The following is a 27,927-nucleotide window of genomic DNA, read 5'->3' on the forward strand; positions in this document are numbered from 1 at the left end:
TTAGGAGGTAACGATGACATGGAAGGGACCAGCAGGGGAAGGAACAGGACAAGGGATGAGGGGCAGCGGGTTAGAAAAAGAAGCAGGCTGGAAGTGCAGCGGGGCATTAGAGGAGAGAGGCAGATGGCTGAAGGACAGCTGGGAATGGTTCGAGGCATAGGGAGAAGTGATGCTGGGAGAAGAGTGATTGCTATGGGTGAGCGGGGACACAGCGGGGCATGGGCCACTGGTAGAAAAAGGCTGGCAGGGGACACAGCAGGGCAAGAGAAGGTGGAATGCTGATAGGTGAAGGCCAGCAGAGGTGATATAATGATACTATGGAGTGATATTACTGATAGAGAATGAAATCCCCCAAAAAGAGCTGAGGCCAGGGCCTAAGCTCAGAATTAGAGGCAGGAGGAGCTAGGCTAACTAGGGGCTTACAGGCTGTGTCTCGAGGAGTAATTAGAAGATAACTGCAGAGATAGAGGTAAGAGATGAGAAGATGGTAGATGAAGGTGAACAAAGGTAAAGTGGATGCTATGAAAAGATATGTTAGCTGGTGGAAGGAAGCTAGCTGTGAGATATTGAGATAGCAAAGAGAGGATGGGAGAATGAATAGACTAGAGTGAGAAAATAACTGCCTGCTACTGGAGATGGGATGCTGATGCTAGGATCAGACTCACAGGGTGACGTTAGAGGAAACGGGCGAAAGACAAGATCATTCTAGAATGAACCTGAAAATAAAGGTGTGAAGGACGATGAGGGGAAGGACATGCATCACGTTTGCTGCATAAGAGTGTGCACTTTTGCCTGAGGTTGACCAACCACCACCAGTGGATCGTTCAGTGCCCGTCTGGCACTGAGAGAAGCTGCGAACACGGAGGAGAGATACTTATTACGTGAAAAGAATGCTGAAGATGAACTGGGGATTTTTATATATATACCCATATATAAATTATGTAAAACTTTTGCACTTATTGGGTTAAAGAACAATGACTCGCCAGATCTAGAACATCCGTGTGTTTATCTTCAGTTGCATTGGTTACTGCCAGGCGACTTCGCGGGTCTTTCCAACAAACCAATCGAACGCTGCAGCTGATCAGAAATGCTACTGATCGCGTTCTCGCTAAAACCAGGAAGATGGAGCACAAAACACCAGTTTAAAGATCCCGACACTGGCTCCCTGTTGCCCAAAGAATTGACTTTGAAATACCATTGTTAGTTTGCAAATCACTGAACGACTTGGCACCACGAAACAATGAAGATCTGCTGTAAAGCATCAACCTCCCAGGCTCATGAGGTCTTTCGGGTTGAGCCTGCTCTACGACCCCGGGACCAGACCAGAAAGAGAAGCAGCATTCAGCATCTAAACCCCGTGGATTGGATCAACTCCCGGGAGACCTTAAAACAGCTGAAACGCGACTTTGATTAATCTCGACTAAAACCCGCCTGTTTAGAATGTATTAGAAACATGCTCAATTACAAAGTTAATGATGGAACTTAACTTGATATCATGTTTTGTTTGTTGCTTCCCTATGCATGACCTTGGTTCATGAGTTGTTATGATATAAAAACACTTGCGCTGAAAACACCTTGCTGCTGAAAAGCTTTGTTGAGTTAGATCTTTAAATACTACGGCCACCACGAGCATCCGGTAAGGGATGAGAGGAGAGATTTCTGTTTCGAAATTTATTAAATAGAGCTGAGAGTGGTCTACGAGAAATACAGAAGATGAGGCAAATGAAGCTATTATTTTCACTCGCTATGGAGTTAATTTTTATTTATTTTTTTTTGTACCAGCAGATGGCAGCGAGACGACAAATAAACCGCAACAACGTTATCATGATGATAACTCTTTAGATTGTCATACAATATATAGCTAATACATCAACACAGGTAAAAGTAATTTTATTTATATAGCACATCTTCAGCAACAAGGCAATACAAAGTGCTTTACGGGATTTAAAGGGAAATGCAAACAAAATAACAAACCAAAGGAAAGAGCAAAAGAAGAAAAATAATGTAGCAATGTTGATCCACAGTAAACTAGATAATCCTATTCAGTATCTAGTATCAGTATCTGCTGGTAGATAAGTATAAGTATTCTCTAGACTTTCTAAGTGTGCTCTAAATTTGTAAAAGTAATGAGTACTACACAGTCTATAATAAATAATAATAAAAACTAAATGCTCCTGTTCTTTAAGAATTTTTTCTGGATTCTAAGTTTGTTCTAATTCTTTTTCTGGGTTGCAATAATAGGATAATAATAATCCTATTATCCATCTCCATCTAAATAGTGAGCACTCTACAGTTTCTAAAAAATAAGCTAAAGAGTGACTAATAAACTAGAGTCTCTGGATTCCAAGTTTGTTCTAATTGACCTGTATTTCACTAAACCTGTGACTTTGACTTCTCCATTCCACCATTTACTTTAAAGTCAGTGATAAAACCTGTCAGACTGTAAGTGCAATGAACAATCTCTGTTCTGACTGTTTTCTCCAGGGGCCTCATAAAAACTTTAGGACAGTTCTACAATGGATAATGTGTCGAACGGTATCAAAAGCCACACAAAGGTGTTTTCCTATCTGAATTGAAGGTTTTTTTCCCATCAATATTACATTTGAGGTTGTTTAAAATCTTCAGCAGTGCAGTTTGCTAGTTTAAATCAAGCTCATTTCATTCAGAGCCAGGTTCTCTAAAATATGAATTAGAAAAGGTTTAGCATTTTTCTAACGTACCAAAGGAACATGGGCATCAAGGTTTTATCTCTTCAGATAAAACAACACAAAACAGAAGGAAACACGTCCATCTACAGAGAATCCTTTACAATGTTGAAAATTTTGTCTTGAAAAGATTAGAATCAAATTATTTCTAAACAAAAGGGCCCTGAGTTTTCTGTTTCAGTGGAGAAATAGCTCTTAGTATTTCTACTGTCAAATGTTTCCTCACTAACAGAGACTCTGTGGCAATAACAACTTAATGTTGCCATGGGGATAAATAAAATTTAATGTTTTATTTATTTTATCATTCTATTTTACCTTTGATTTAAAATTTCACACTTTCAGTTGATGAACATTGAGAAATGAAAATGCCGTGCTTGCTTGACTATAAATGTAAATGTTTACTTTATATAGGACGTTTCTGCTCATCTCAGACAAGAACAAGATTTCATTTGAACCTTGGTTGGATAGAATGAGTCACGGTAGAAGCTGCAGGCCAAAGCTGGGTTGTTCATTCTTCCTCGATCAATCTCCGTTCTGACTGATCCCCTTTTTTAATGTCTGGACCTGATTGGTCAAGAGGTTAAACCAGGGGTGCCCAAAATCGGTCCTTGAGGGCCGGCATCCTGCATGTTTCAGTTCTCTCCCCAGTGGTAGTAACAATCTCCTCAGCAAGTCAATGTTCTCTTTAGAACTTCTAGTGAGCCATCATTTGATGCAGGTGTGCGAAACCAGGGAGAGAACTAAAACATGGAGGATGACTTTGGGCACCCCTGCATTAAACAAATTGAAGTTTGGGTGAAAATTTGTTGCTTTAAGTAAAAGATGTCAGATGGTGTTTAGATGGAGGTTCTTGTTTTGCATCTGTAATCAAAGGTTCCTAAAAGTTCACAAAATGAAATTACAAATGCAAATTGTATCCAAAGACAGAAATATTCTTTGCTCTGAATGTACCAACGTGAATCAAGAACACTTGTTTTAATTAAAATCATTTCTACAAATTTTCCATAGTTTATGTTTACAAGATTATTAGCTAATTGACAGGTTAGTAGTTCTGGGTACAAATTTGTTTTTCAGAGTCTCTGTAGGGATGTGAAATATGTTCCTTACAACTCGATGACAAAAGATGGAAGTTGTTGTACAGTATTTCATGACTGTAGTTCTTCACAGGAAGGATGCAGTTCATTGGGATCCCCAGACTGGAGCTGAAGTCTCTCATCTAAAGTTCAGACACAGTTATTATTTAACCATGAGTTAAATGTTTATGTGAATAAACTGAAATCTCAATTATTGAATAAGTCCCACTGAAACTCATCCTTTTCTTTAAGTATTTGCTTTGGTAGACATTCCTCAGACTTTTATCAGTTTCACCACATCCACAATCAATATTAGTGAGAACAGCCAGTTGAGGAATACCTGCAGACACACAAGTGAACTTTTCCTGTACAATTTGACAAATTAAGAATACATTTTAACAAGCACAAATGCATAATCTCTTTTAAACACTGAACAATCAAAATAAGTACAAAGACAGAATATACATAATGTCACATACAGATTAGAGTACTGTAGCATATCTGTAAGGTTAACAGTATACTATATTTTGAATCAATGTAAATGCATTGTGACCAATAAGGTCAATGGGCTAGTTTTCTCAGAAGGTAGATACGACTCATGAAGGAGCAGACAGACTAGAAATTTGCAGTTCCAAGTGGTTTGTATTTATAGTGTAAAAAAAAACAGCAGTGGAAACATCCAAATGGCCATTTAAAACGCGCAAAAGAGAACAACAAAACAGAAAAGCAAAACAAAATAACATCAATCAATCGATCCCACAGTTCCACAATTAATGAGCCCATATCATTTAGTTCATCCACCCCAAGCTGGGGTTGATTAGAGGTCCTAAGCAAGGTAATTATAAAGTGCTTGGTGCAGGTCCTGGGCTGAAAAAATGTCAAATCAGTGTGGGGACAAAATTGTTCGCTGGCTGCAAGGAGCCTCCTACCAGCCTGGCAGGAGAAGCAGAAGTCTTCAAGCACCAAAAGTTCAATCTTTCCTTGGGCTCTAGGCCTGGACTTTTAGCTCGCCATCAAACCTGGCCTGAATAATAAAACAATACCATTTTTTTTTCTCTCTCTCTCTCTCTGTATATATATATATATATATATGTATATATATATATATATATATATATATATATATATATATATATATATATATATATATATTGTACCATCACTAAACCATCACTGTGACAGATGTCCAAGAAAGAGTCTCAGGTATGAAAAACTGGACAGCACCAGGGCCTGACATGATCCATGCCTACTGGCTAAAGAAACTCACTGCCCTCCATGAGCGACTGGCAGACCAAATGAACCAGCTGCTACAAAGTGGGACTCACCCTGAATGGTTAACTGAAGGGCGGACAATCCTAATCCAGAAGGATCCATCAAAGGGTCCAGTCCCACCCAACTACCGACCAATAACCTGCCTCTCCACAACATGGAAGCTCATGTCAGGCATCATAGCGGCCAAGATAAGCAAACACATGGATAAATACATGAGCACGGCACAGAAAGGTATCGGTGTAAATAGCAGAGGAGCCAAACACCAACTCCTCGCAGACCGCACAGTTGCCCGAGACTGCAAAACCCGACACACCAACCTGTGCATGGCTTGGATTGATTACAAGAAAGCCTATGACTCAATGCCGCATACTTGGATCATTGAATGCTTAGAGATGTATAACATCAACAGGACTCTGAGAGCCTTCATTGCAAACTCGATGAAGCTGTGGAAAACCACCCTTGAAGCCAACTGCAAACCACTTGCACAAGTGTCCATCAAATGTGGCATATACCAAGGAGATGCTCTGTCCCCGCTACTGTTCTGCATAGGCCTGAACCCCCTCAGCCAAATTATCAGCAAGACTGGCTACGGATACCGACTCAAAAATGGGGCCAACATCAGCCACCTTCTCTACATGGATGACATCAAGCTGTATGCCAAGAGTGAGCGAGACATCGACTCACTGATCCACACCACCAGGATCTACAGCACGGACATTGGGATGTCATTCGGACTAGAGAAGTGTGGTCGGCTGATCACAAGGAGGGGGAAGGTCATCCGCACAGAAGGGGTCTCACTCCCAGAAGGAACAATAGCAGACATAGAGGACAGTTACAAGTACCTAGGTATACCACAAGCAAATGGCAACCTCGATGAGGTCACAAGGAAAGGAGCCACAGCTAAATACCTCCAACGAATAAGGCAAGTCCTGAGAAGCCAGCTCAATGGCAAGAACAAAATCCGCGCAATAAACAGCTATGCCCTGCCAGTAATCAGATACCCTGCTGGAATAATTAGCTGGCCAAAGGAGGAGATAAAAGCCACTGATATTAAGACTAGAAAACTACTAACAATGCATGGAGGATTCCATCCCAAATCCAGCACCCTGAGACTGTACACGAGCCGCAAGGAAGGAGGCAGAGGACTAGTGAGTGTGAGAACCACAGTCCAGGACGAAACAACTAAGATCCATAAATACATCAGGGACAAAGCCTCAACAGACAATGTGCTCAGTGAATATCTCAGACAACAGGGAACGGAGGTTGAGGTGCCAGAGATACCATCATGGCAGGACAAGCCCCTACATGGGATGTACCACCAGCAAATAACCCAAGTGGCTGATATCAGTAAATCCTACCAATGGCTGGAAAAAGCTGGACTCAAGGACAGCACAGAGGCCCTCATCCTGGCCGCCCAGGAACAGGCCCTAAACACCAGAGCAATAGAGGCCCAGATATACCACACCAGACAAGACCCAAGGTGTAGGTTGTGCAAGGAGGCCCCTGAGACAGTCCAGCACATAACAGCAGGGTGCAAGATACTGGCAGGGAAAGCGTACATGGAACGACATAACCAAGTTGCAGGCATAGTGTACAGAAACATCTGTGCAGAATATGGACTGGAAACCCTGAGATCAAAGTGGGAAACACCCCCAAAGGTGGCGGAGAACGCCAGAGCTAAGATCCTGTGGGACTTCCAGATCCAGACAGACAAAATGGTAATGGCGAACCAACCAGACATTGTCGTAGTGGATAAACAACAGAGGAAAGCCGTTGTGATAGATGTAGCAATACCAAGCGACTGCAACATAAGGAAAAAGGAGCACGAGAAACTAGAGAAATACCAGGGCCTCAGGGAGGAACTGGAGAGGGCCTGGAAGGTGAAGACCACAGTGGTGCCTGTGGTCATCGGGGCCCTCGGGGCAGTCACCCCCAAACTGGACCAATGGCTACAACAGATCCCAGGAACAACATCAGACACCTCAGTCCAGAAATGTGCAGTCCTTGGCACAGCCAAGATACTGCGCAGAACCCTCAAGCTCCCAGGCCTCTGGTAGAGGACCCGAGCTCAGAGGATAAGAACCACCCGCGGTGGGTGAGAAGGGAATTTTTTTTTTTTTTTTTTTTATATATACTGTATATACAGAGGTTGGACAATGAAACTGAAACACCTGGCTGTATTGGCCATATTGGCTGTATTGGCTGTATTGGCCGCAAAAGGAGGCCCTACACCATACTAATAAGTTATTGTGGTCTAAAACCATGTGTTTCAGTTTCATTGTCCAACCCCTGTATATATATACTGTATATACTGTATATAATCAAAACATTCTAGTGTGCACACAATTCAATAAATGGCACTCTTTGCTCTCCTTGGGATGCCACCTTATCATGGTGGAGGGGCTTGAGTGTCCCAATAATCCTAGGAGCTATGCTGTCTGGGGCTTCATGCCCCTAGTAGTGTCATCCAAGGCAGACAGGTCCTAGGTGAGGGACCAGACAAGGCGCAGCCTGAAGACCCCAATGATGAACAGCACCATTGGACTTCATGCTCCCTCGCCCGGATGCGGGTCACCGGGGCCCCACTCTGGAGCCAGGCCTGGAGGGGGGGCACGATGGCGAGCGCCTGGTGGCCGGGCTTTTACCCATGGAGCCCGGCCGGGCTCAGCCCGAAGAGGAAACATGGGCCCCCCCTCCCATGGACTCACCACCCGTGAGAGGGGCCAAAAGGGTCGGGTGCATTGTGTGATGGGTGGCGGCCGAAGGTGGGGACCCTGGCGGTCCGATCCTCGGTTGCAGAAGCTAGCTCTTGGGACTTGGAATGTCACCTCTCTGGTGGGGAAGGAGCCAGAGTTAGTGTATGAGGTCGAGAGGTTCCGGCTAGATATAGTCGGTCTCACCTTGACGCATGGCTCTGGTTCTGGAACCAGTCTCCTTGAGAGGGGCTGGACATACTTCCACTCTGGAGTTGCCCAAGGTGAGAGGCGTCGGGCAGGAGTGGGCATACTTGTTGCTCCCCATCTCGGCGCCTGTACATTGGGGTTTACCCCAGTGAACGAGAGGGTAGCCTCCCTCCGCCTATGGGTGGGGGGACGGGTCCTGACTGTTGTTTGTGCTTACAGGCCGAACAACAGCTCAGATTACCCACCCTTCCTGGAGTCCCTAGAGGGGGTACTGGAGAGTGTCCCTCCTGCGGATTCCCTTGTTCTGCTGGGGGACTTCAACGCTCACGTGGGCAATGACAGTGGGACCTGGAGGGGCGTGGTTGGGAGGAACGGCCCCCCCCGATCTGAACTCAAGTGGTGTTCTGTTGTTGGACTTCTGTGCTCGTCATGGATTGTCCATAACGAACACCATGTTCAAGTATAAGGGTGTCCATATGTGCACTTGGCACCAGGACACCTGATACGTTTAAATTAATTACAAATATAAATACTCTATGTCTGTTTGCTTTTGGAATTTGTGCCTTGTGAGAAATGCTTGCAGGAAGACAACTAAACGTGTCAAATTGGAAGCTGACACCAGATGGTCTGCAGCAAGAGTGATAACTGACGGTAGCAGAATAAACAATGGATGATTAAGGGTCAAAGTTTATGAACCAGAGACAGAGGAACTGTACATGAGACCATGAATGTACAAGACAAGAGAGACCTAATAAGCACCCTTCTGTCAAAATTTAATCGGAGTTTGATGGATTAATTACCCGTAACTAATTGATTTTAATTCCCCCTCCCCACCCCTTTTCCCACCCATCTCCCATCCACCCCTCTCCTCACACACCTGTTACGACATCTGTCATTCTGATCAATGCAGCACATTGTTTTTTTGGTGAACTCCTTCTGAGCTCTATGAGTTTTAAGAGTAATACAATTAAAGTATGAAAAAACAATAACTGTTAGACAATCTAGAATAATATACAATATAATATATTTAAAAAGATTTGGGGTGTTGTAGTTACCTCTGGTTTTAAACAGAATATCTTCCTGAGACACTGCGCGAAGCGGGAGAGGCCTGGCCCCCGGCCCTGCTATCAGGGTCATTCTCATGACCTCCAGTCATAATGTGTGACACATCTGAGACTCTGACTCTGGACATCTATTATCCATACTGAACAAAGATCCGGTAGGTACAATTTAAAACATCACAGATTCATCCTCCAGTCACCATGCATATTGATTATCAGCTCTCGGAATCTGCAGCATGCCATCTGTCCCCACCCAGACCCCCTGCCATGGGTGCGTGTGTGTGTGTGTGTGTGTGTGTGGGCGTGTGTGTGTGTGTGTGTGTGATTTCTCCACACCACAGTATAACTCAAAATCTGTAATAAAAGCGTTTTCAAATGCTTTTCACTAAAATATTGTGTATAATTAAAGCTGTTTTACCTAAGTGATTGTAATCAGTTGTATGACTACTCACACTAATTATATTTCACAGCTTCCAGACTCTGAGACTGAGAGAGGAGGAGGAGAGCACATAATCTCCAGGCCAGAGTCGTTTTATTAGATGGATTGATTACAGGTATATTATTTGAATGTATTTTGTAAAATCACATTTCATAGCTGCTAGAAGTTTATTCCCAATTATTTATTACAGAATCTTTTCTGCTTCTGGAGAGACATCCTGCGCGCAGAGGAGGACGAGCTTTGGATCTTGACCGAGAAAAAGCTAAAATCCTGCTACAAGCCAGCAGAACAGTGCTGCATAATGTTTCCTCTGATGCAAAGGTGATTGTGAAATGATTCATGTATGATTTGTCTCTTATAACTCAGTAAAGAATGGATGACCAAGAACGTAGAGTTGATTTATCTCAATCAGAATATTCTCAACAAATTATTAATACCATACAGATTCTGCAAACAATCGCTTTAGCATTGAATACCGGGGAAAATAACTTTTCACAGAGCCCTGCTCTTAGCCCACTGAGATTACCTATTTTAAACCCAGCTGAAGTCTCAGACTATTTCAGACAAATTAATGATGCAGTCCATGGTCTAAATAACTGTATATCTCCACAAAACTCACCTGTCGGTTCACCCGCTGGTTCATCTGTGTTGGATGACGGTTTTCAAAATACAGAATCTCAGATTATTCTCAACAAATTATTAATTCCATTCAGATTCTACAATCGCTTCAGCACTGACTACTGAGGAAAATAACTTTACACAAAGTCCTTCTCTTAGCTCTGCTAGATCATCCATATCAGATACTTTAAACGCATCTGAAGTCTCAGACTATTTCAGACAAATTAATGATGCCGTCCGCAGTTTAAATAACTGCATATCTCCACAAAACTCACCCGTTGGTTCACCCGCTGCCTCATCTACCATTTCAATAGATGAAGGTTTTCAAAATACAGAATCACACTCCGAGTTACCATCTAAAACAGTTTCTGCAGCAGATGATGAAGCACAGCAGCAAGGAGGTAATCTAGACCGGTACTGGTCCACGGATCAATTGGTACCGGGCCGCGCAAGAAATAATGAACTACTTCCGGATCTTTTATTATGAAAATCCTAAACCGGATTTTACCGGTTACGTCTTGCGCGTCAAAATTGAGCCAACTTGAATGAGTAACAAAACAACATCGGAGTACAGTGAACCCTCGCTATTTCACAGTTCACCTTTCGCGGTCTCGCTGCTTCGCAGATTTGCATCATGCATTGTGTTCTGATTGGCGAAACAGTCTCTCCACTTCTTCTCTACCTGTCTGTCAACAACATTGCGGTATAATATGTACACATACGTAAAACAGCTTGCCAAATTTAACATAATCGACAGTGGCATGTCAGTTTATAAGAATCTTTTTGCCCAGAAGAAAAAAGAGCAACAACAACTACCGATAACTATTTCTTCTCTCGAAAAACACACCTGCACCGCGGGCTTTAGAAGAAAAAGAAACGCTACAGAGCGGAGTCAGGCTGCAGCGGCTCAGTCAGAAGAGCAGTGAAATACACGTGAGTCACTATTTGTCCTACTGTACTTTGTTTTGTTTTTTTTCATAATCATTTTTTATTTTTTCCCGTTCTAATCCAATAACTCAGGTCGCGGTGGGGCGGCACTGATCTCCGCAATTTGGGCACGGGAATCCGCTTTCAGTTCATATTAAAATTATTATTTTACAGGACAGTAGTTATTTGTAAAAAAAATTGTTTATACAGTACTTTTTATTTGTTAAACAAATGTTTGGGCCTGTAAAAAGGTTTTGTTCTTTGGTTTCAATGTATTATGGAGTATTTTATTGTATAGTAATTGTAAAAAAAATAAAGGTTCCTACTTCGCGGATTTCGCGTATCGCGGGTTCTTTTTGGTAACCCTTGCAAAAAACGAGGGGATTAGCCCTAATCCTGCCGCCCCTGACTCGATACTTATGACGCACCCCCGGTCCGCAGCAAAATTGCGAAGGGCTGACCGGTCCGCGCAACTAAAATGGTTTGGGACCACTGATCTAGACCAAAGTCAGAGGATTGAACGTCAGCGTTTCAATAACATTGAAATAAGGAGATCGTTATCAATCACGCCTCCAACCCATGCTGTACCTGACATTGCTGAATTCTACACTGCAGTTATGGATGTTTTAATTGATCTGGCTAATGCTGCAAGATCGATAGCTGTACGTAATGATGTTGTACAGTTACAATTAGTGTGGGATAATATTTCTCATCACATAACTGTCTCTGTTACTGATAATGATGCAATCCTGCCTGCATTTGACGAATTTTTAGATGAGGTGGTTCAATCTAATGCAGAGCTGCCTTCTGAAAGTACCTTGGAGCTGATTCTTCAGATAGTCAAGAATCCTACAGGAGGTTCAAACCGCAAGGCTGAAAGAACATTGGAATGTGAATTGATTAATAAGAAGAGGCATCACCTGTATATTGTAAATAAAATACAGGAAATAAATTGTGTTTTGCTACCAGCCTGGCACATGTAGCTCACCCTGAATTTACAGACAGACAAGCTCTTGAACAGGGAAGAAAGTGGCAGCATCAGGCAGGCCTATCTGATCAGACAGCGGTTACATTCAGCGACGTTGCTAAATTTGAAAACATTTTACAAAGAAAAATTGTAATGTTTCACCGAACCTCGAAAAATACTGCTTTGTCTAAATTTGAAACAGATTTCCAAAATCGGTCAAATCCCTGCTGTCTCCTCCTCCATAATAATCATTTTTATGGCATTAGGAATCTTTCAGGTTTTACCGGATCAAGATTTATTTGTAAATTTTGTTACAGTAGTCATAATAATTCTAACACCCATCACTGCCGGGGGTACTGCGGAGTCTGCTGCAACTACAGCTGCACACATCTGCAGTACAATCCAGTACGCTGCGATGACTGTAACAAAATATGTCGAAACTCTACATGCTTCGATAGGCACAAAGAACCTCGCAACAGACCTCATGCTGAAATGCTTATCAGTGATTGTGAGATGATCAAATTATGTTCTATGTGTAAAAGGTTATATTACGTTCCTATGACCAAAGAGAATACTTTACACGTATGTGAATCGAAATGTGTAATCTGCCGTGAAAAGAATATACCTCCTGGTACAGATGTAACTCTTAACGATCATCAATGCTACATTCAAACCAGTGCTTCTGATGACAAACTTCATGACAAACTTGTTTTATGATTTTGAATCCGTTTTTGATCAGAGCGGTGTACATAAACACTTTCTAGTCTTTTCAAAAACCGTGAAAGGTGTTGAATGGCATGCTTACGGTCTGGATTGTGCACAGCAATTTCTTCTGCATTTTAGAAGAGCTATGTATAAGGGATACATTTTCATCGCACATAATGCTCGTGGCTTTGATAGTTATTTAATGCTTAACTCTATGGTGCAGTTATGTATCAAGCCTTTTCTAATCATGCAAGGAGGTAAAGTGCTCTGCTTTACAGACCCTGATTACAAGTTGAAATTTATCGATAGCCTGTCATTTCTGACTATGAAACTGAGTGCCATGTCCCAAGCACTGGGGTTCTGCGACCGTTCCAAAGGACATTTCCCTCACAATTTTTCGTCTGAACAGCATCTCAAATATGTGGGTGTGTTTCCTCCTTTAGATTGTTACGGCGTCAAACTTATGAATCCTGATGAGCAGCAGAAAATTACTGATTGGTACAGAGAAGCATCCAAAGGCATACTCGACTTTGAGAAAGAATCCCTCCATTATTGTAAAAATGATGTTGACATTCTTTTTCAAGGTTGTGTTAAATTCAGAGAGGAGTTCTTTAATGAGACAATCGTGGATCCCTTTAAGAGCATCACAATTCTTTCTGCATGCATGCAGGTTTTTGTGACCAATTTTCTTCCTGAAAGAACATTGGCCATCCCATCTGCTGTAGATTACAGGCATGGGTCCAAAACTTTCTCTAATGCTTCCATTCTGTGGCTAGAGTGGAAGATGGACAGTGAGAACATACAGATTGAACACGCGTTGAACTCGGGCGAACGCAAAATCGGACCCTATTTTGTCCATGGATTTGCATTAATTTCAGGTTTAGCCACTGCATTCTCCTTTGAAGGATGTTTATACCACGCATGTCCGAAGTGTTTCCAACACACTGAAACGTGTCCTTTGAGAAAAGTACCGTTTGAACAAATTTATGCAGCTACGGTTTAAAGATCTAAGGTTCTGCAAACCATTTATGGTGTTCGAGTCGAGACTGTGTGGGAACATGAGTGGGATGAAATGAAAAAGTCTGATCCAGGGGTGATCAGATTCCTGGTAAAATTTGCTGCACCAGACCCTTTGACCCCTTGGAACGCTCTGTACGGCGGTCGAACTTGTGCTCTCAAGCTGAGGTACACAGCAGGGCCGGGTGAGTCTGTGCATTATGTGGATTTCACATCTCTCTACCCGTACGTAAATGCTACTTTTGCATATCCGCTAGGCCACCCCACCATCATTTACAAAGATTTTGATGATCCCAACAACTACTTTGGTTTCATCAGAGCCACCGTTTATGCCCCACGGGGTCTGTTTTTTCCAATGAAAAAGTCTGATCCAGGGGTGATCAGATTCCTGGTAAAATTTGCTGCACCAGACCCTTTGACCCCTTGGAACGCTCTGTACGGCGGTCGAACTTGTGCTCTCAAGCTGAGGTACACAGCAGGGCCGGGTGAGTCTGTGCATTATGTGGATTTCACATCTCTCTACCCGTACGTAAATGCTACTTTTGCATATCCGCTAGGCCACCCCACCATCATTTACAAAGATTTTGATGATCCCAACAACTACTTTGGTTTCATCAGAGCCACCGTTTATGCCCCACGGGGTCTGTTTTTTCCAGTTCTGCCCTAAAAGACATCTCGGGGTAAGCTAGTTTTCACTCTTTGCCGCACATGTGCAGAGATTAACAATTAAGCAGGGGTCTGCACCCACGAGGATGAGGCTCGGTCTCTGACAGGTGTTTGGGTGAGTGTGGAGTTTCAAAAAGCATTGCAATGTGGGTACCGTCTTGGAAAAATCACTGAGGTCTGGCATTTTGAGAGAAGCAGTAGCTCGATCGTTAAAGGCTACATTCACACCTTTTTGAAGGGAAAACAGGAAGCCAGCGGTTATCCCCCTGAAGCGGTAGATAAGGAGAGCAGGTTGAAATATGTGAGAGAATACACACTCAATCAAGGCGTCCGGCTGGATGCGGAAAAAATTCAGGTGAACCCAGCTAAAAGACAAGTAGCTAAACTGTGTCTCAATAGCTTCTGGGGAAAGTTTGCACAAAGAAATGATCTCTCTCAGACCACCTTTGTGAGTGATCCTGATGAGTTCTTCAAGTTTCTGTTTTCAGGTAAATACGTGGTGAAGTACTTTCACTTTCTCAGTCCTGAAACCTGTCTGATGCAGTGGAATTACAGCAAACGCTGCATCACTCCTCCCAGCAGGGTAAATAACATTTTCATCGCAGCATTTACCACAGCTTATGCTCGTTTAAAACTATTCAGCTGTCTGGAGCGAGTGCAGGATAAGATTCTCTACATAGACACAGAAAGTCTGATCTATGTGGTAAAAGATGGTGAGAGTCCTCTAGAACTGGGAAATTATCTCGGGGATTTAACCGACGAATTGGGAGGTGACACCATTCAGGAATCTGTAGCAGCGGGGCCTAAAAGCTATGCTTACCAAACAAAAAAACATAAGAAAGTAGTGATCCGTGTGAAAGGTATCACTCAAACGCATGAGTGCAGTGAGAGAGTCAATTTTGACAGCATCAGAGAGTTGGTGGGAGGGTACTTACACGGGTCCCGACAAGGAGTTATCGAGGTATCTCAAAGCACCATCAAACATGATGAAAAGGGGTTCATTTTAAGAAATGCAACATTTCTTAAAAGGTTTCAGGTTGTGTATGACAAACGCAGGCTTTTTCCTGATGGTTCAACTTTACCTTTTGGTTATTAGAGTTTAAGAGAAAGAAAGAGACAAGGAAAAAAAATGTCTTATTCCAACAATGTTCAAGAGGTATACTTTGACCCTAGATTCAAAACACCTTTCTCATGTTTCCTGGAGAGTTTTGAAGATGCAACCAAAGAAGCTCACGGATATTTAATCATAGATCTTACTCCTAGCTGTCCAGAACATTACAGATTGAGAACGGGAATACTACCTCACGAGTGGCCGGTGGTGTATGTACCTAAATCAAAGTAAGTCAGAATGTCTGCACGCATAAAAAGGAATGCTCCGATGCTCAGGGCTCTTTACCAGGCCACTCCTCAGAAGCATAAAGATATTTTAGCTCATTGCTCACCGGATTTCCTTACAACTTTATGTGAGATTGCTCTGAACATTCTAAAAGGAAATATTAAACTAACACCTTCTCAACACCAGAAATTGAAAAAGCAGCGAAAAATTATCAGACTGTTGGCCGATAAAAGAACCGGATTAAAGCGTAAACAGCTGGCTCTTAAAAGTCAAGGAGGAGGGTTTATTCTTCCCATCCTAGCTGCTCTTACTCCCCTGATTGGGAACTTGGTGGGCGGAATCCTCAGCAGATAGAACAAAAGCAATGGCTCTTAAAACATCTCAAAAGATTTTTCTCATCTCACCTCATCAGTTTAAACATTTGAACCCCTCAAAGACGTCAATCAGAGAAGCAGTGGAGGAGGATCTGGATTCTCAAATGACAGCGATTTTGAATGAATCAGGGCTCACTGCAAATGAGAAAATTAAGAAAAATGATGCTTTGCTACAAAGATATCTATCTTTAATCAAGCAAGGTCAATTAGAAGAGCCTCAGTTATCTGTGATTGTGCAGTGTGCCAAGGATGATCCAGCGCCTGAACTTAGAAACCATGAAGATGATTCTATTCATAAACCGGCTGAATTGGATGAAACTGCGAATGAAGTTGTGAAAGTCCTTCCTGAAAGAGATTGTAAAAATGCTGAATACATTTTGAAGAAGCTGTCCAAAAGTAACAGCGGGTGGACATCCAGAGCAGAATTTGTTTATAAAGGAAATGTCGCCAAAGGCTCTCATTTGGTTGATTTACTCAAAAACCTTCTGCTCCCGTTTAAAAGAAAATCCCAAAGCCTCCTGCCTGCAGGATGGACTGATTTCCTTTCCACACTAGATGAACTAAATTTCCCGGTATTGTCTGTAAATAATCCGCAAGCTCGTGAACAATATCTGCGTGTCAAGACAGACGGTGTGAAAATCCCTTCCAGAAGAGAAAAAAAAGATTATCCTATCCCCTAAATTTGATTTACAAGATGAGGTCACAGATATAAAAAGTACGCATAAAAAGAAATTTATTTTATCCCCTAAATTTGATCTAGAGAATGAGATCAAAAACAAAGTACGCGTAAAAGAACGAAACCATCACGTTGGAGTGCTTTTACTCCATAAACTCTCTGACAACAATTCTTTTTCCAATAAAATATTTTATTGAATAATTTTTCAGGTGTACAGTCTCTTGTTTTAATACAATAATAGAAAATCACGTTAACAGTTTGTGACAATCTTTAAACATTTGCATAGAACATGTTCCGTGGTTAAAAGAACAAAACTTTTGGTTTTTTACACAGCGCTGATATTTTTTCACAAAATCTGAAACCACGACATCATTCTTCATTACATTACGGGGGTACGAATCTAGTACTTGCTGCATTGATAAACCGCATGCTCTATTACATAGGTAATAAGCACAACGATGACCGCAGACAACAGACAGAGTGTCTTGAAGTTGATTATTATGATATATTATTTTAGAAACCTGTCTTTCAAAAATTTTACGATGCTTGCTGGATAGAAGTCAAAGTGTGGCCGAAACCCGTAGGAGTCGAAAAACGTGGCAATCCCATTCCCTTCCAAAGTAAGAGCCAGCCAGTGTTCTCCGGGCATGTGAGCAGGATGCGTGTTCACAATAAAATATTCGGGTTCTGTGTACTCGTGTGAGAGCAAAGACAGTTCATCGCATGCCCAGACTCCACAAAATACTTTCCCCAACAGATGATGTAGCAGACTCTCAAGTTGATGATTATTCATGATTAATAATAATCCACCAAAACCTGTCTTTTCGAATTGATCTCCAGAATGGAATCGCAACAGGTATACACAATCAGTGTAGTTGTGTGTGGTAATGGGACTCTGAACCGAATTTCTAACCTTAAGTTACTATTAGAAATGGGTGATAAAGCGTCAGCGTCCTCACCCGGATTGAAATTAAAGACAAACAGTGAGTATCCCTGGTTAAAATCAGTTTGGTCTATGCTCAGCGGAAGGTCTTTAAGATGACGGCCTGTTGCAGAGAATATGTTGTAAAATTCTCTGACCGATATTCCGTGGTTGAATTGGGGCTGGAAAGCTTTGCCCGGGATCTGTCTGCCCTCCTGACACAGAGACAAGTACTCAACGTCCATGTGCTTAAAATGAAAAGGTGACAGGTCCCTTCTTCCTGTGAAGGCCTTGTGATGAACCATTCCCAGAACTATATACTTTGGTATAGCTCCCAAAAAGAGGTTCTCCTGAGTACATATTCTTGAGTTTTCAGGGATAGAATGTGTTTTAACATTAACTCTGGAAAGTGGGTACAACGCATTTCCTCGCATTAAAGCAGAAGCGTGTCCTAAACGGACCGCGGGAGAAACCGACACTTTTTTCACAAAAAGAGAAGCGCCCAAAATTTTCAATCGAAAAGTTGAGTCACGGGCTCCCATCAGACAAATGCATCGCTGGCTCTTGTTAATTTAATCCTTAAATCCACAGAATTAAGCAGTACCCTCTCACAGAAAAATATATCAGCATGGAGTGCCCCCAACAGGTGGACTTCTCTGGATTCAGCGGTGAAGGAAGCCCTCTTATTTAAACCCAAGTTTAACCGTTATTTAGAACGATAGAGTCTATGGCTCCCGCTGTATCTTTGAAAAAAAGACCTGCGCTAAAAAGACTCTTCAGAGTATCTTGAGAGATATTAAGTAAAGTTTCAATCACTGCCCTGTAAGGGTGGGTGGAGCTCAACTGAGATATCAGTCGGTCTCCCAACGTGATGTCGCATTGGGAAAATATTGTGTTAAGAGGATAATTAATTAATCCCACTGCCGCATCATTAGCCTGGTCACTACCATCGGCATTGGTGATCTTGATGCGTAGATGAAGCAGGGTATCGTTTAAGTCCAGATATTTCTCGCCTCCCGGGATCACAAACTCAATAGGACCGTTGTCCATAAGAGCTGACAGCGGAAAAATTTCAGTGTAGACCTTGTCCTCTATAGATAGCTGGGTCATAGGGGCTGAAAATAAGTCTAAATCAGCTAAAGTGCATTCCGGTGATTTGTGATGCAAAAGAGCCATGTTTTATTGAAATATATCTTTGTTAGCAGCAGAGTTCCTCGCTTTAGCCTTCCTTCTCCCATTTGATTTCTTTCGCTTCAGTGCTCTACGTATTTGTAAGTTTCGCACACGCTATCCCAGTGGGCGCGTCCTTGCTCTTCTTGACAGAACCATAATTCCTGACCCTTCTTGACCCTCTTTAGAAACAGATATTTTATTCATTGCTTTGCCTATAACATCCGAAGCAATGTTGGTGGCTGCTCTTTTTAAGTGAGGTTTAGCCAGGGCGAAACCTGATTTAACTAGAGGCGATACGAAACGGAAGAGTCTTGAAAATATCGACCTTATCCCTCTGCCATACATCACTGGCACCCCATAGAAACCAGGTAAAGCGCCCCCTCCCTGGTTATGGTGATAATGTACAAACCGGTGAGGATCATCTCTCAGATTTATCTGACTCATGTTACCGCAGATTTATACAGTTCTTCTGCTGAAGTAAATACTCTCTTTCATGCTGCAACGTTGAGCCCATATGAATGATAACCTTATCATCAGCCGTATTTTATACGAATGTTTCTGATCGGAGTTCATACAATTATTATCTCAGGCTTCCTCGTGACCTCACAGCTCGAAAATGTAATTTCACGATTGCCTTTCCGTAGGTAAAATTTATCGGAACGTTCTGGTCTGATTTCAGTTCTATTTGAATCGATTCGACATGTTTCTGCGCCACAGGAAGATAGTCGGGCGGATTAAAAGTTTGAGTGATTATATCACCGAATTTACTTTCCACTTTAACTGTACGCAGCAAAGGAGCATAACTATCTCCCACTATTTGCTGTTCGACCACGTCGCTGTAACAATAAATCATGTAAAATCCTGCCTGCATGTCTATTGGGTGAGAAGTGCTTTTATCAAAAGTTAGCCATTCTCCAGGTTGCATGCCGAGCATGTAAACAATCGGAGCATGAAAACATAATTGATATTGTCCTCCTGCTTTAAAGAATAATTTATTTATAAACGTGTAAATCGGTCCAAAGTAAACATCGGATTTTATTTCTCTAAGGATAGGCTCGATTTCTCCAACCAGGTGTGTCACGTTTCTGTAGTATCCCGTCATAATATTTTGCCGAAACACCTTTTTCACTTTTCTATCCCTCCATTCAAAGTAAGCTGATTCTTCCGGGACATTATGCCAGGTGTGAGGATAAGAAATTTACTTCCGTACGGCTTCGAGGCGATTCTGGTCCACCATCCGGCATCTCAAGGGGTGGAAGCAGTACGGCACCAACACTGTTTATAGTGGGATGGTGTGCTGCTGACCTCTACTCGGGACGTTGTGGGCCGGTGGGCAGAGTACTTCGAAGACCTCCTCAATCCCACCAACATGCCTTCCATTGAGGAAGCTGAGCCTGGGGACTCTGGGTTGGGCTCTCCAATCTCTGGGGACAAGGTCGCCAAGGTGGTTAAAAAGCTCCTTGGTGGCAAGGCTCCGGGGGGTGGATAAGATCCGCCCAGAGTTCCTTAAGGCTCTGGATGTTGTAGGGTTGTGTTGGCTGACGCGACTCTGCAATATCGCATGGACATCGGGGGCAGTTCCCCTGGATTGGCAGACTGGGGTGGTGGTCCCCCTGTTCAAAAAAGGGGACTGGAGGGTGTGCTCCAATTATAGAGGGGTCACACTCTTAAGCCTCCCTGGCAAGGTCTATTCAGGGGTCCTGGAGAGGAGGGTCCGTCGGATAGTCGAACCTCGGATTCAGGAAGAGCAGTGTGGTTTTCATCCTGGTCATGGAACACTGGACCAGCTCTACACCCTCGGCAGGGTCCTGGAGGGTGCATGGGAGTTCGCCCAACCAGTCTACATGTGTTTTGTGGACTTGGAGAAGGCATTCGACCGTGTCCCTCGGAGAGCCCTGTGAGGTGGTTCTCCGGGAGCCCTTTGATACTGGCTGTCAGGTCCCTGTATGACCGGTGTCAGAGTCTGGTCCGCATTGCCGGCAGTAAGTCGGGCTCATTTCCGGTGAGAGTTGGACTCCGCCAGGGCTGCCCTTTGTCACCAATTCTGTTCATCACTTTCATGGACAGAATTTCTAGGCGCAGCCAAGGTGTTGTGGGGATCCGTTTGGGTGGCCTTAGGATCTCATCTCTGCTTTTTGCAGACGATGTGGTCCTTTTGGCTTCATCAGGTCGTGATCTGCAGCTCTCGCTGGAGTGGTTCGCAGCCGAGTGTGAAGCGGCCGGGATGAGGATCAGTGCCTCCAAATCCGAGACCATGGTCTTGAGCCGGAAAAGGGTAGAGTGCCTTTTCCAGGTCAGGGGATGTGTCCTGCCCCAAGTGGAGGAGTTCAAGTATCTCGGGATCTTGTTCACAAATGGGGGAAGAAGGGAGCGGGAGATCGACAGGCGGATTGGCGCAGCGTCTGCCGTCAAGCGGGCGCTGTACCGGTCCGTCGTGGTGAAGAGAGAGCTGAGCCAAAAAGCGAAGCTCTCGATTTACCAGTCGATCTACGTTCCCACCCTCATCTATGGTCATGAGCTTTGGGTCATGACCGAAAGAACAAGATCGCGGATACAAGCGGCCGAAATGGGTTTTCTCCGTAGGTGCCTGGGCTCTCCCTTAGAGATAATGTGAGAAGCTCAGTCATCCGGGAGGGACTCAGAGTAGAGCAGCTGCTCCTCCACATCGAGAGGAGCCAGTTGAGGTGGCTCGCGCATCTGGTCAGGATGCCTCCTGGACGCCTCCCTGGTGAGGTGTTCTGGGCACGTCCCACCGGGAGGAGGCCCCAGGGAAGACCCAGGACATGCTGGAGGGACTACGTCTCTCGACTGGCCTGGGAACGCCTCGGGATTCCCCCGGAAGAGCTGGAAGAAGTGGCCGGGGAGAGGGAAGTCTGGGCCTCCCTTCTGAAGCTGCTGACCCCGCGACCCGACCTCGGATAAGCGGAAGAAGATGGATGGATGGATGGATCAATGGAGGGATATTTAAAAATACATTAAAAATATATTCTATATATTTAATTTTTTTAAATATTTAAAAAATGTATTTAAAAAACATATTTAAATATATTGTTACAGCCCCCCCCCCTTTTTGTGAGGAGGGGTGTAACACGACAGCCACAATCATTTGACAGAGTCCAGGTGAATGTTGTAAAAAGGAGGGATTTATTGATAACGAAAATCCCGGAAGGCTCACACAGACTGTGGGGGAGAAAGGGGCGGTTAGGGGGGTGCCAAATCATAGAAAATAATAAACAAAACAGGGCCTAACTACCGTCTGAGCTAAAGAAACAAAAGAAAACAAAAACCCTGCTTATCTAATCTAACAAAAGTTTCCACCAAAACTTTACATGGGTGGCACCCACCTCCTTACCCTAGTGTATCTAACAGAAAAAAACACCTACGTGATGAAATGAAGAAAACAGTCTGGTGTAACAAAAGCTGAGATATCCGAGGCCTGCTTGGTTAGAGGTACTTGCCAATACCCTTTCAGCATGTCAAGTTTAGTGACAAATTTTGCTGGTCCGATTTCATCAATACAGTCTTCAATGAGGGGTAACGGGTGTGCATCAAGGACGGTGACAGCATTCACCTTACGAAAGTCTGTGCAGAACCTTGGACTCCCATCAGCCTTCATGTCTAATAGACATGGAGAACTCCATGGGCTGCAACTCTGAATGGCGAGTCCATTTTTAACAAGGTACTCTACTTCCTTTTTCATGATCTCCCTCTTTGTGGCATTGACACGGTATGCTCTCTGCTTTATAGGTGCAGTATTGGAAAGAACAATGTCATGAGACACCACATTAGTCCTGGTAGGAACATCCCCAAACAGACATTGGAAGTCTGATATGAGTTTTGTGATGTCCTCCACTTGGTCACCTGCTAAATGTGACAAATAGTCAGGCAGTTTAGCCAGTATTTCACTATTACTAAGCCTTGCAACTTGTGGAGGATCTTTGCGCGTTACCATATCCTCCTCAGTCGACTTTGACACACAGGTTACACGGGAAATAGCTTCAACCCGATTCTGGGTTAGTTGGTTGGTCTCTCTTGAATGATACGGTTTTATCATATTGATATGACAGAGCCTGGTCTTGCCACGGCAATCAGGAGTTTGAATAATGTAGTTTGTTTCACTAAGTTTCTTTTCTACCACATATGGTCCAGAGAACTTTGTTTCTAGAGAAGAGCCAGGGACGGGCAGCAAGATCAAAACCTTTTCACCAGGGTTGAACTCACGAGTGACTGCTTTCTGGTCATAACGTTGTTTCATTTTGACCTGCTTTGAAGCCAAGGCTTTCTGCGCAAGTGCGCAAGCTGCCTGAAGGCGCTCTCTCATCTTTGAAACATACTCTGGAATACTTTTTACAGAGTGAGAGGGTGAGATTAGTTGGTCTTTAAGGACATTTAAAGGTCCCTTAACCTCATGTCCAAACACAAGTCCAGCGGGGCTACACCCTAAAGTGTCCTGCACTGTTCCACGCACGGCAAACAATAGAAATGGGATACCATCATCCCAGTCTTTCTCGGTATCCATACAGTATTTTCTCAGCATCGCTTTTAATGTCTGGTGAAACCTTTCAAGTGCACCTTGGCTTTCAGGGTGGTAAGAGCTTGAGGTGACATGCTCTACAACCAACTGTTTTAGTGCCTGGGCAAAGGTTCTAGACTTAAAGTTTGTGCCCTGGTCCGTTTGGACAACTTTGGGAAGACCAAACACTGAGAAAAACTTTACCAGAGCTTTGGTAATCATGGGAGCTGTGATCCTCCGCAGGGGCACAGCTTCAGGAAACCTGGTGGAAGCACACATTATAGTCAAGATGAACTGGTTTCCATTTCTAGACTTTGGCAAAGGCCCCACACAATCTACAATCACCCTTCCAAATGGTTCATCCACAACTAGAATTGGGGACAAAGGAGCAGGAGGTATAACCTGGTTTGGCTTGCCTGCAACTTGGCAAACATGGCAAGTACGACAATAAAGCGAAACATCAGATTTGAGACCTGGCCAAAAGAAGTGTTTGAGAACTTTGTTATAAGTTTTATTTATACCCAGATGCCCCGACAGTGGGTGATCGTGTGCTAATGCGAGCACCTGCATGCGGTACCTTGTTGGCACAACCACCTGATAAATGGTACTCCAGTCTTCCAAGTTTTCACCAGCCCAGCGTCGCAACAGGAGACCATCATCAACCATATATGCCACCTTCTTCCCCTGGGCTTCCTCCTGGGTAAGAACAGAAGAATGACATTTCAACAAAGTCATGTCCTGCTTTTGAGCAGCGATGAATTCCTCCCTGGAAGCTGGTAATTTCATCATCTCCGGACCTGGAAGAGGAAATACATTTTTAGATTTGTTGAGTTCCGTCTCTGATCCGGCCGATTGAGTCTGCTCTGTAGCAAGAAAAGAGTCAGACAAATCAAGACTGTATTTCTTGGACTGGGCCCGCGTAACCACACAAGCAGGAAAAATGTCAGGCATTGGTTCAAAGACCACACTTGTATCAGGTGTGTCCAACACCTCAGGCACAGGCAATACCTTTCCACCTGCCAAGTCATTTCCTAGAATGAGATCAATCCCCTTTATGGGCAAGGTGGGAAGAACAGCCCACTTCTGACTCCCTAAACACAGGCACTAATGTAATATTCTTGCTGACATCAAACTTGTTTTTGTCCGACACCACCTGTGGAGAATCAGAGTACACAGATGAATGAAGAGGCGCGTTGCCACGTGAAAGTCTCAGAGCTTCTACCTCCAGCTGCTTCAGCTTAATCTCTTTTTCAGCTTCAATTTCCAACTTGCGCATTTCAAGTTTGAAATCAAACTCAGCTTTTCTTACCAACTCCCTCTCCTGTGCCTCCAGCTGTAGGCGAGCCAGCCGAACCTTGAGTCTGACATTACCACTGGAGCCACTGAGCTCTGGTGACACTGGATCGAACCGTGGTAAAGTCGCAGGGGGCGCCTGTGGCTCTGCCGACCCCCTTGATGGCGTTGCCATTACAGCAACACCTTCATCTTATGAAGGAGGGAGTTCTAAATCAACAGAAGGAACATCACAAACATCTACATCCATTTTACTTGGGTCCGCCAGGACTTTAATCTCAACCAGTTTTTGAACAACAATGTTCTTAATTTCAGCCTTTGAAAAGTGTTTTTTCACTGAAATATCAAAATGCTCAGCCAGACATAACAAGTCGTCCTTACGACACAATTCCAGCTGTACATGGCTAGGAGCCTGTACAAAATCCTCTAAGCTGAAGCTCATTTCTAAACAGACACAAGGATCTCTCAAATTATTATGAATGTCTACAGCTCAGGGAAAAGTGAGATCCCGGACGAGCCCCCACTTGTTACAGCCCCCCCTCCCTTTTTGTGAGGAGGGTGGTAACACGACAGCAACAATCATTTGACAGAGTCCAGGTGAATGTTGTAAAAAGGAGGGATTTATTGATAACGAAAATCCCGGAAGGCTCACACAAACTGTGGGGGAGAAAGGGGCGGTTAGGGGGGTGCCAAATCATAGAAAATAATAAACAAAACAGGGCCTAACTACCGTCTGAGCTAAAGAAACAAAAGAAAACAAAAAACCTGCTTATCTAATCTAACAAAAGTTTCCACCAAAACTTTACATGGGTGGCACCCACCTCCTTACCCTAGTGTATCTAACAGAAAAAAACACCTACGTGATGAAATGTACAGGGTACCCCAAACTTACCTCGCCCTCTAACTCCCACCACAAACCTTCCCACAAAGAGCAACAAGACATGCGTCAGGTAACAAAGCCAGCTGCCCGCTCTCCCCAGCTGGGCTGCTTAAATAAGGCCTCCCTGCTTGCCGATTGGCTCATAGTTGATGAGGATCAATCAGGGGAGATTGACACCAGCTTTCCCTAGTACCTGTGAAGAAACAAAGGGGGAGGGGAAAAAGAAACAAACAGCCTGCCAGGCATGTAACAATATATATATTTTTAAATTATTGTTATTGCTTTATGTACACTAACAATTTTTTTCTTTACTTCTTACTGTTTAATGTAAAACACAAGTTTGTATTTTGATATTTTGACATACAGTACAGACCAAAGGTTTGGACACACCTTTCTAATTCAATGGGTTTTCTTTATTTTCATGACTATTTATAAGGCAAGAAATCCCACTTATTAACCTGACAGGGCACAAATATGAAGTGAAAACCATTTCAGGTGACTACCTCTTGAAGCTGCTACCCCCGCGACCCGACCCCGGATAAGCGGAAGAAGATGGATGGATGGATGGCGCTCTTTGCACTAAAAATAATTCTAAACAATAATTTTCAGTCAATATGCATTTTCAATAAATCTAAAATTCAATATAAATTACATCCATGGATCATCCAATAAATATGCGCCATATAAATTAGTTGACATAAAATGTAAAAAACCTAATCTAAACAAGTGCTCAATAAATATTTAAGGCACCTTATTGTTCATCAAATGAGTTTACATAGTCAGTAATTTAGCCAAGTACATCTCGCTGCAGCAAACAGAGAGGGGAGGGGACAGGCCACTGTCAGTCTCATACCTTATATGGAAATGGGACTATTGCATTCCGGAAATTATCAAGGGCATATTTCACAACATAAAAATTATAAACATGTATGAGGATGCAAGACAGATGTGAGACAACATCTATATACATTGCAGATATGTTTAAACAAGACGTGGTTCATTCCGACTCAAAATAGAGCATAGACACAACGTAATAGCTACTAACATAAAAGAAAAAGGTTATTACACATCAGGAAATATAAAAATGATTGATAGAAAAAAAAGACATGTTTGAATTAAACACTGTAGATTCTTTAACATTATTGTTACTGTTTTGTAGGATTTAACAATTAATTTTCGAAGTCACAATGGCTTCCAGATACCAAATATGTATTCTGCTAAAAATTAATTGAAATTGTAAAAGTGATATTGCTCAAACAGCCAAGGGCAGGTATTAACTAATTAGATTTACTCAATTACTCTGTAACTTTTGACAAAAAATAAATAAAATTAGGACTATTTTTTCAAATATTATACTCTTGAGTAAATTTTGTTGCTATGCAACCTAATGCAAGTAACTTAACTGAATGAAGAACACATTTTAACCCATAAAAAAAATAAAACACGATACACAGATAAATGTTTATGTTAGGTTTCTTCTAACCTTAATTTGTTGTCTTGTATTAATATTTTTCATTTTTGGTTTTAAAATACCTAACAGTGCAGATAACTTCATTTTTATTCATGTCTGCTGAAATAAATGGGTAATATTACATTGCACATTATGATCAGTAAAATAGTAGTTAATAATAGCCATTTCACCAAATACTTTGTTACTCTTACTTGTGTAGTTTATTGCACAGTTACTTAATTGTGTAAACTAGAACTAAATTCACATTTTATGAGAAAATTATATGTGAAATAAAATGGTTTCTCAACTGTATATTACTATTGTAAATGCATATTTGTTGTTTCTTACTCAGATCACTGGCTGCTTCTCTGATTTTCCTCATTTTCTGTAAAACTGAGGCTTGATTTGTGTTAACATTGAAAATGCAGACCAGAACATGAACTCTGTCACTGACGGGGAAGAGTTGTAGCCAGAATCAGCAGCAGAAATGGAGGATGAAGGATCGAACTGCAGAAAAAACATACTGAGGACATTTGGTATGGAAATATATTTTTCTCTTAAAACTAATTATAATATCTTTAGAAGATGGAATTGTTAAGAGTAGAAAAGTATATATTTGTACCTTATATCCATTCTTCACATGACCCTTCAAGGTCATTTCGATGTCTTCTGTTCTGACTCCACTTCCTTCCTCCAGTCCCATGATGTCATTGAACACAAATGGATAAAAGTTTCCCCTGCCTTCTTTCTTGATTTTATAAGTTTTGTACTGAGCGAGAAAAAGTGTTTTATGTAAACAGCAGGAATACAGCTGCTAAAATATATTTTAAACTGGAGCGCAACAAACAGAGCAACAACATAGAAAATCTGAACTTGTCAACAACTGCAGGATTTTAGCTGACCAAACTAATCTTACAAGTATATGCATAATGAGTTGAATTGTCACTTTGACCCACA

The 27,927-nt window shown here is 42.7% G+C and overlaps 1 protein-coding gene across 1 annotated transcript; it reads right to left on the reverse strand.

The window, feature by feature from the left end:
- LOC116722805 (interferon-induced protein 44-like) lies at window positions 1–27,898 on the reverse strand. The gene is given in 8 exon segments (XM_032567115.1): window positions 1–240; window positions 793–851; window positions 3,813–3,923; window positions 4,020–4,118; window positions 27,319–27,420; window positions 27,423–27,477; window positions 27,593–27,739; window positions 27,887–27,898. Coding segments are annotated over 8 exon segments (825 nt in total).
- Between the last annotated feature and the right edge of the window lie 29 nt (window positions 27,899–27,927).

The sequence above is a fragment of the Xiphophorus hellerii genome, chromosome 7 (genome assembly GCF_003331165.1).
Source record: "Xiphophorus hellerii strain 12219 chromosome 7, Xiphophorus_hellerii-4.1, whole genome shotgun sequence".
Classification (NCBI taxonomy): Eukaryota; Metazoa; Chordata; class Actinopteri; order Cyprinodontiformes; family Poeciliidae; genus Xiphophorus; species Xiphophorus hellerii.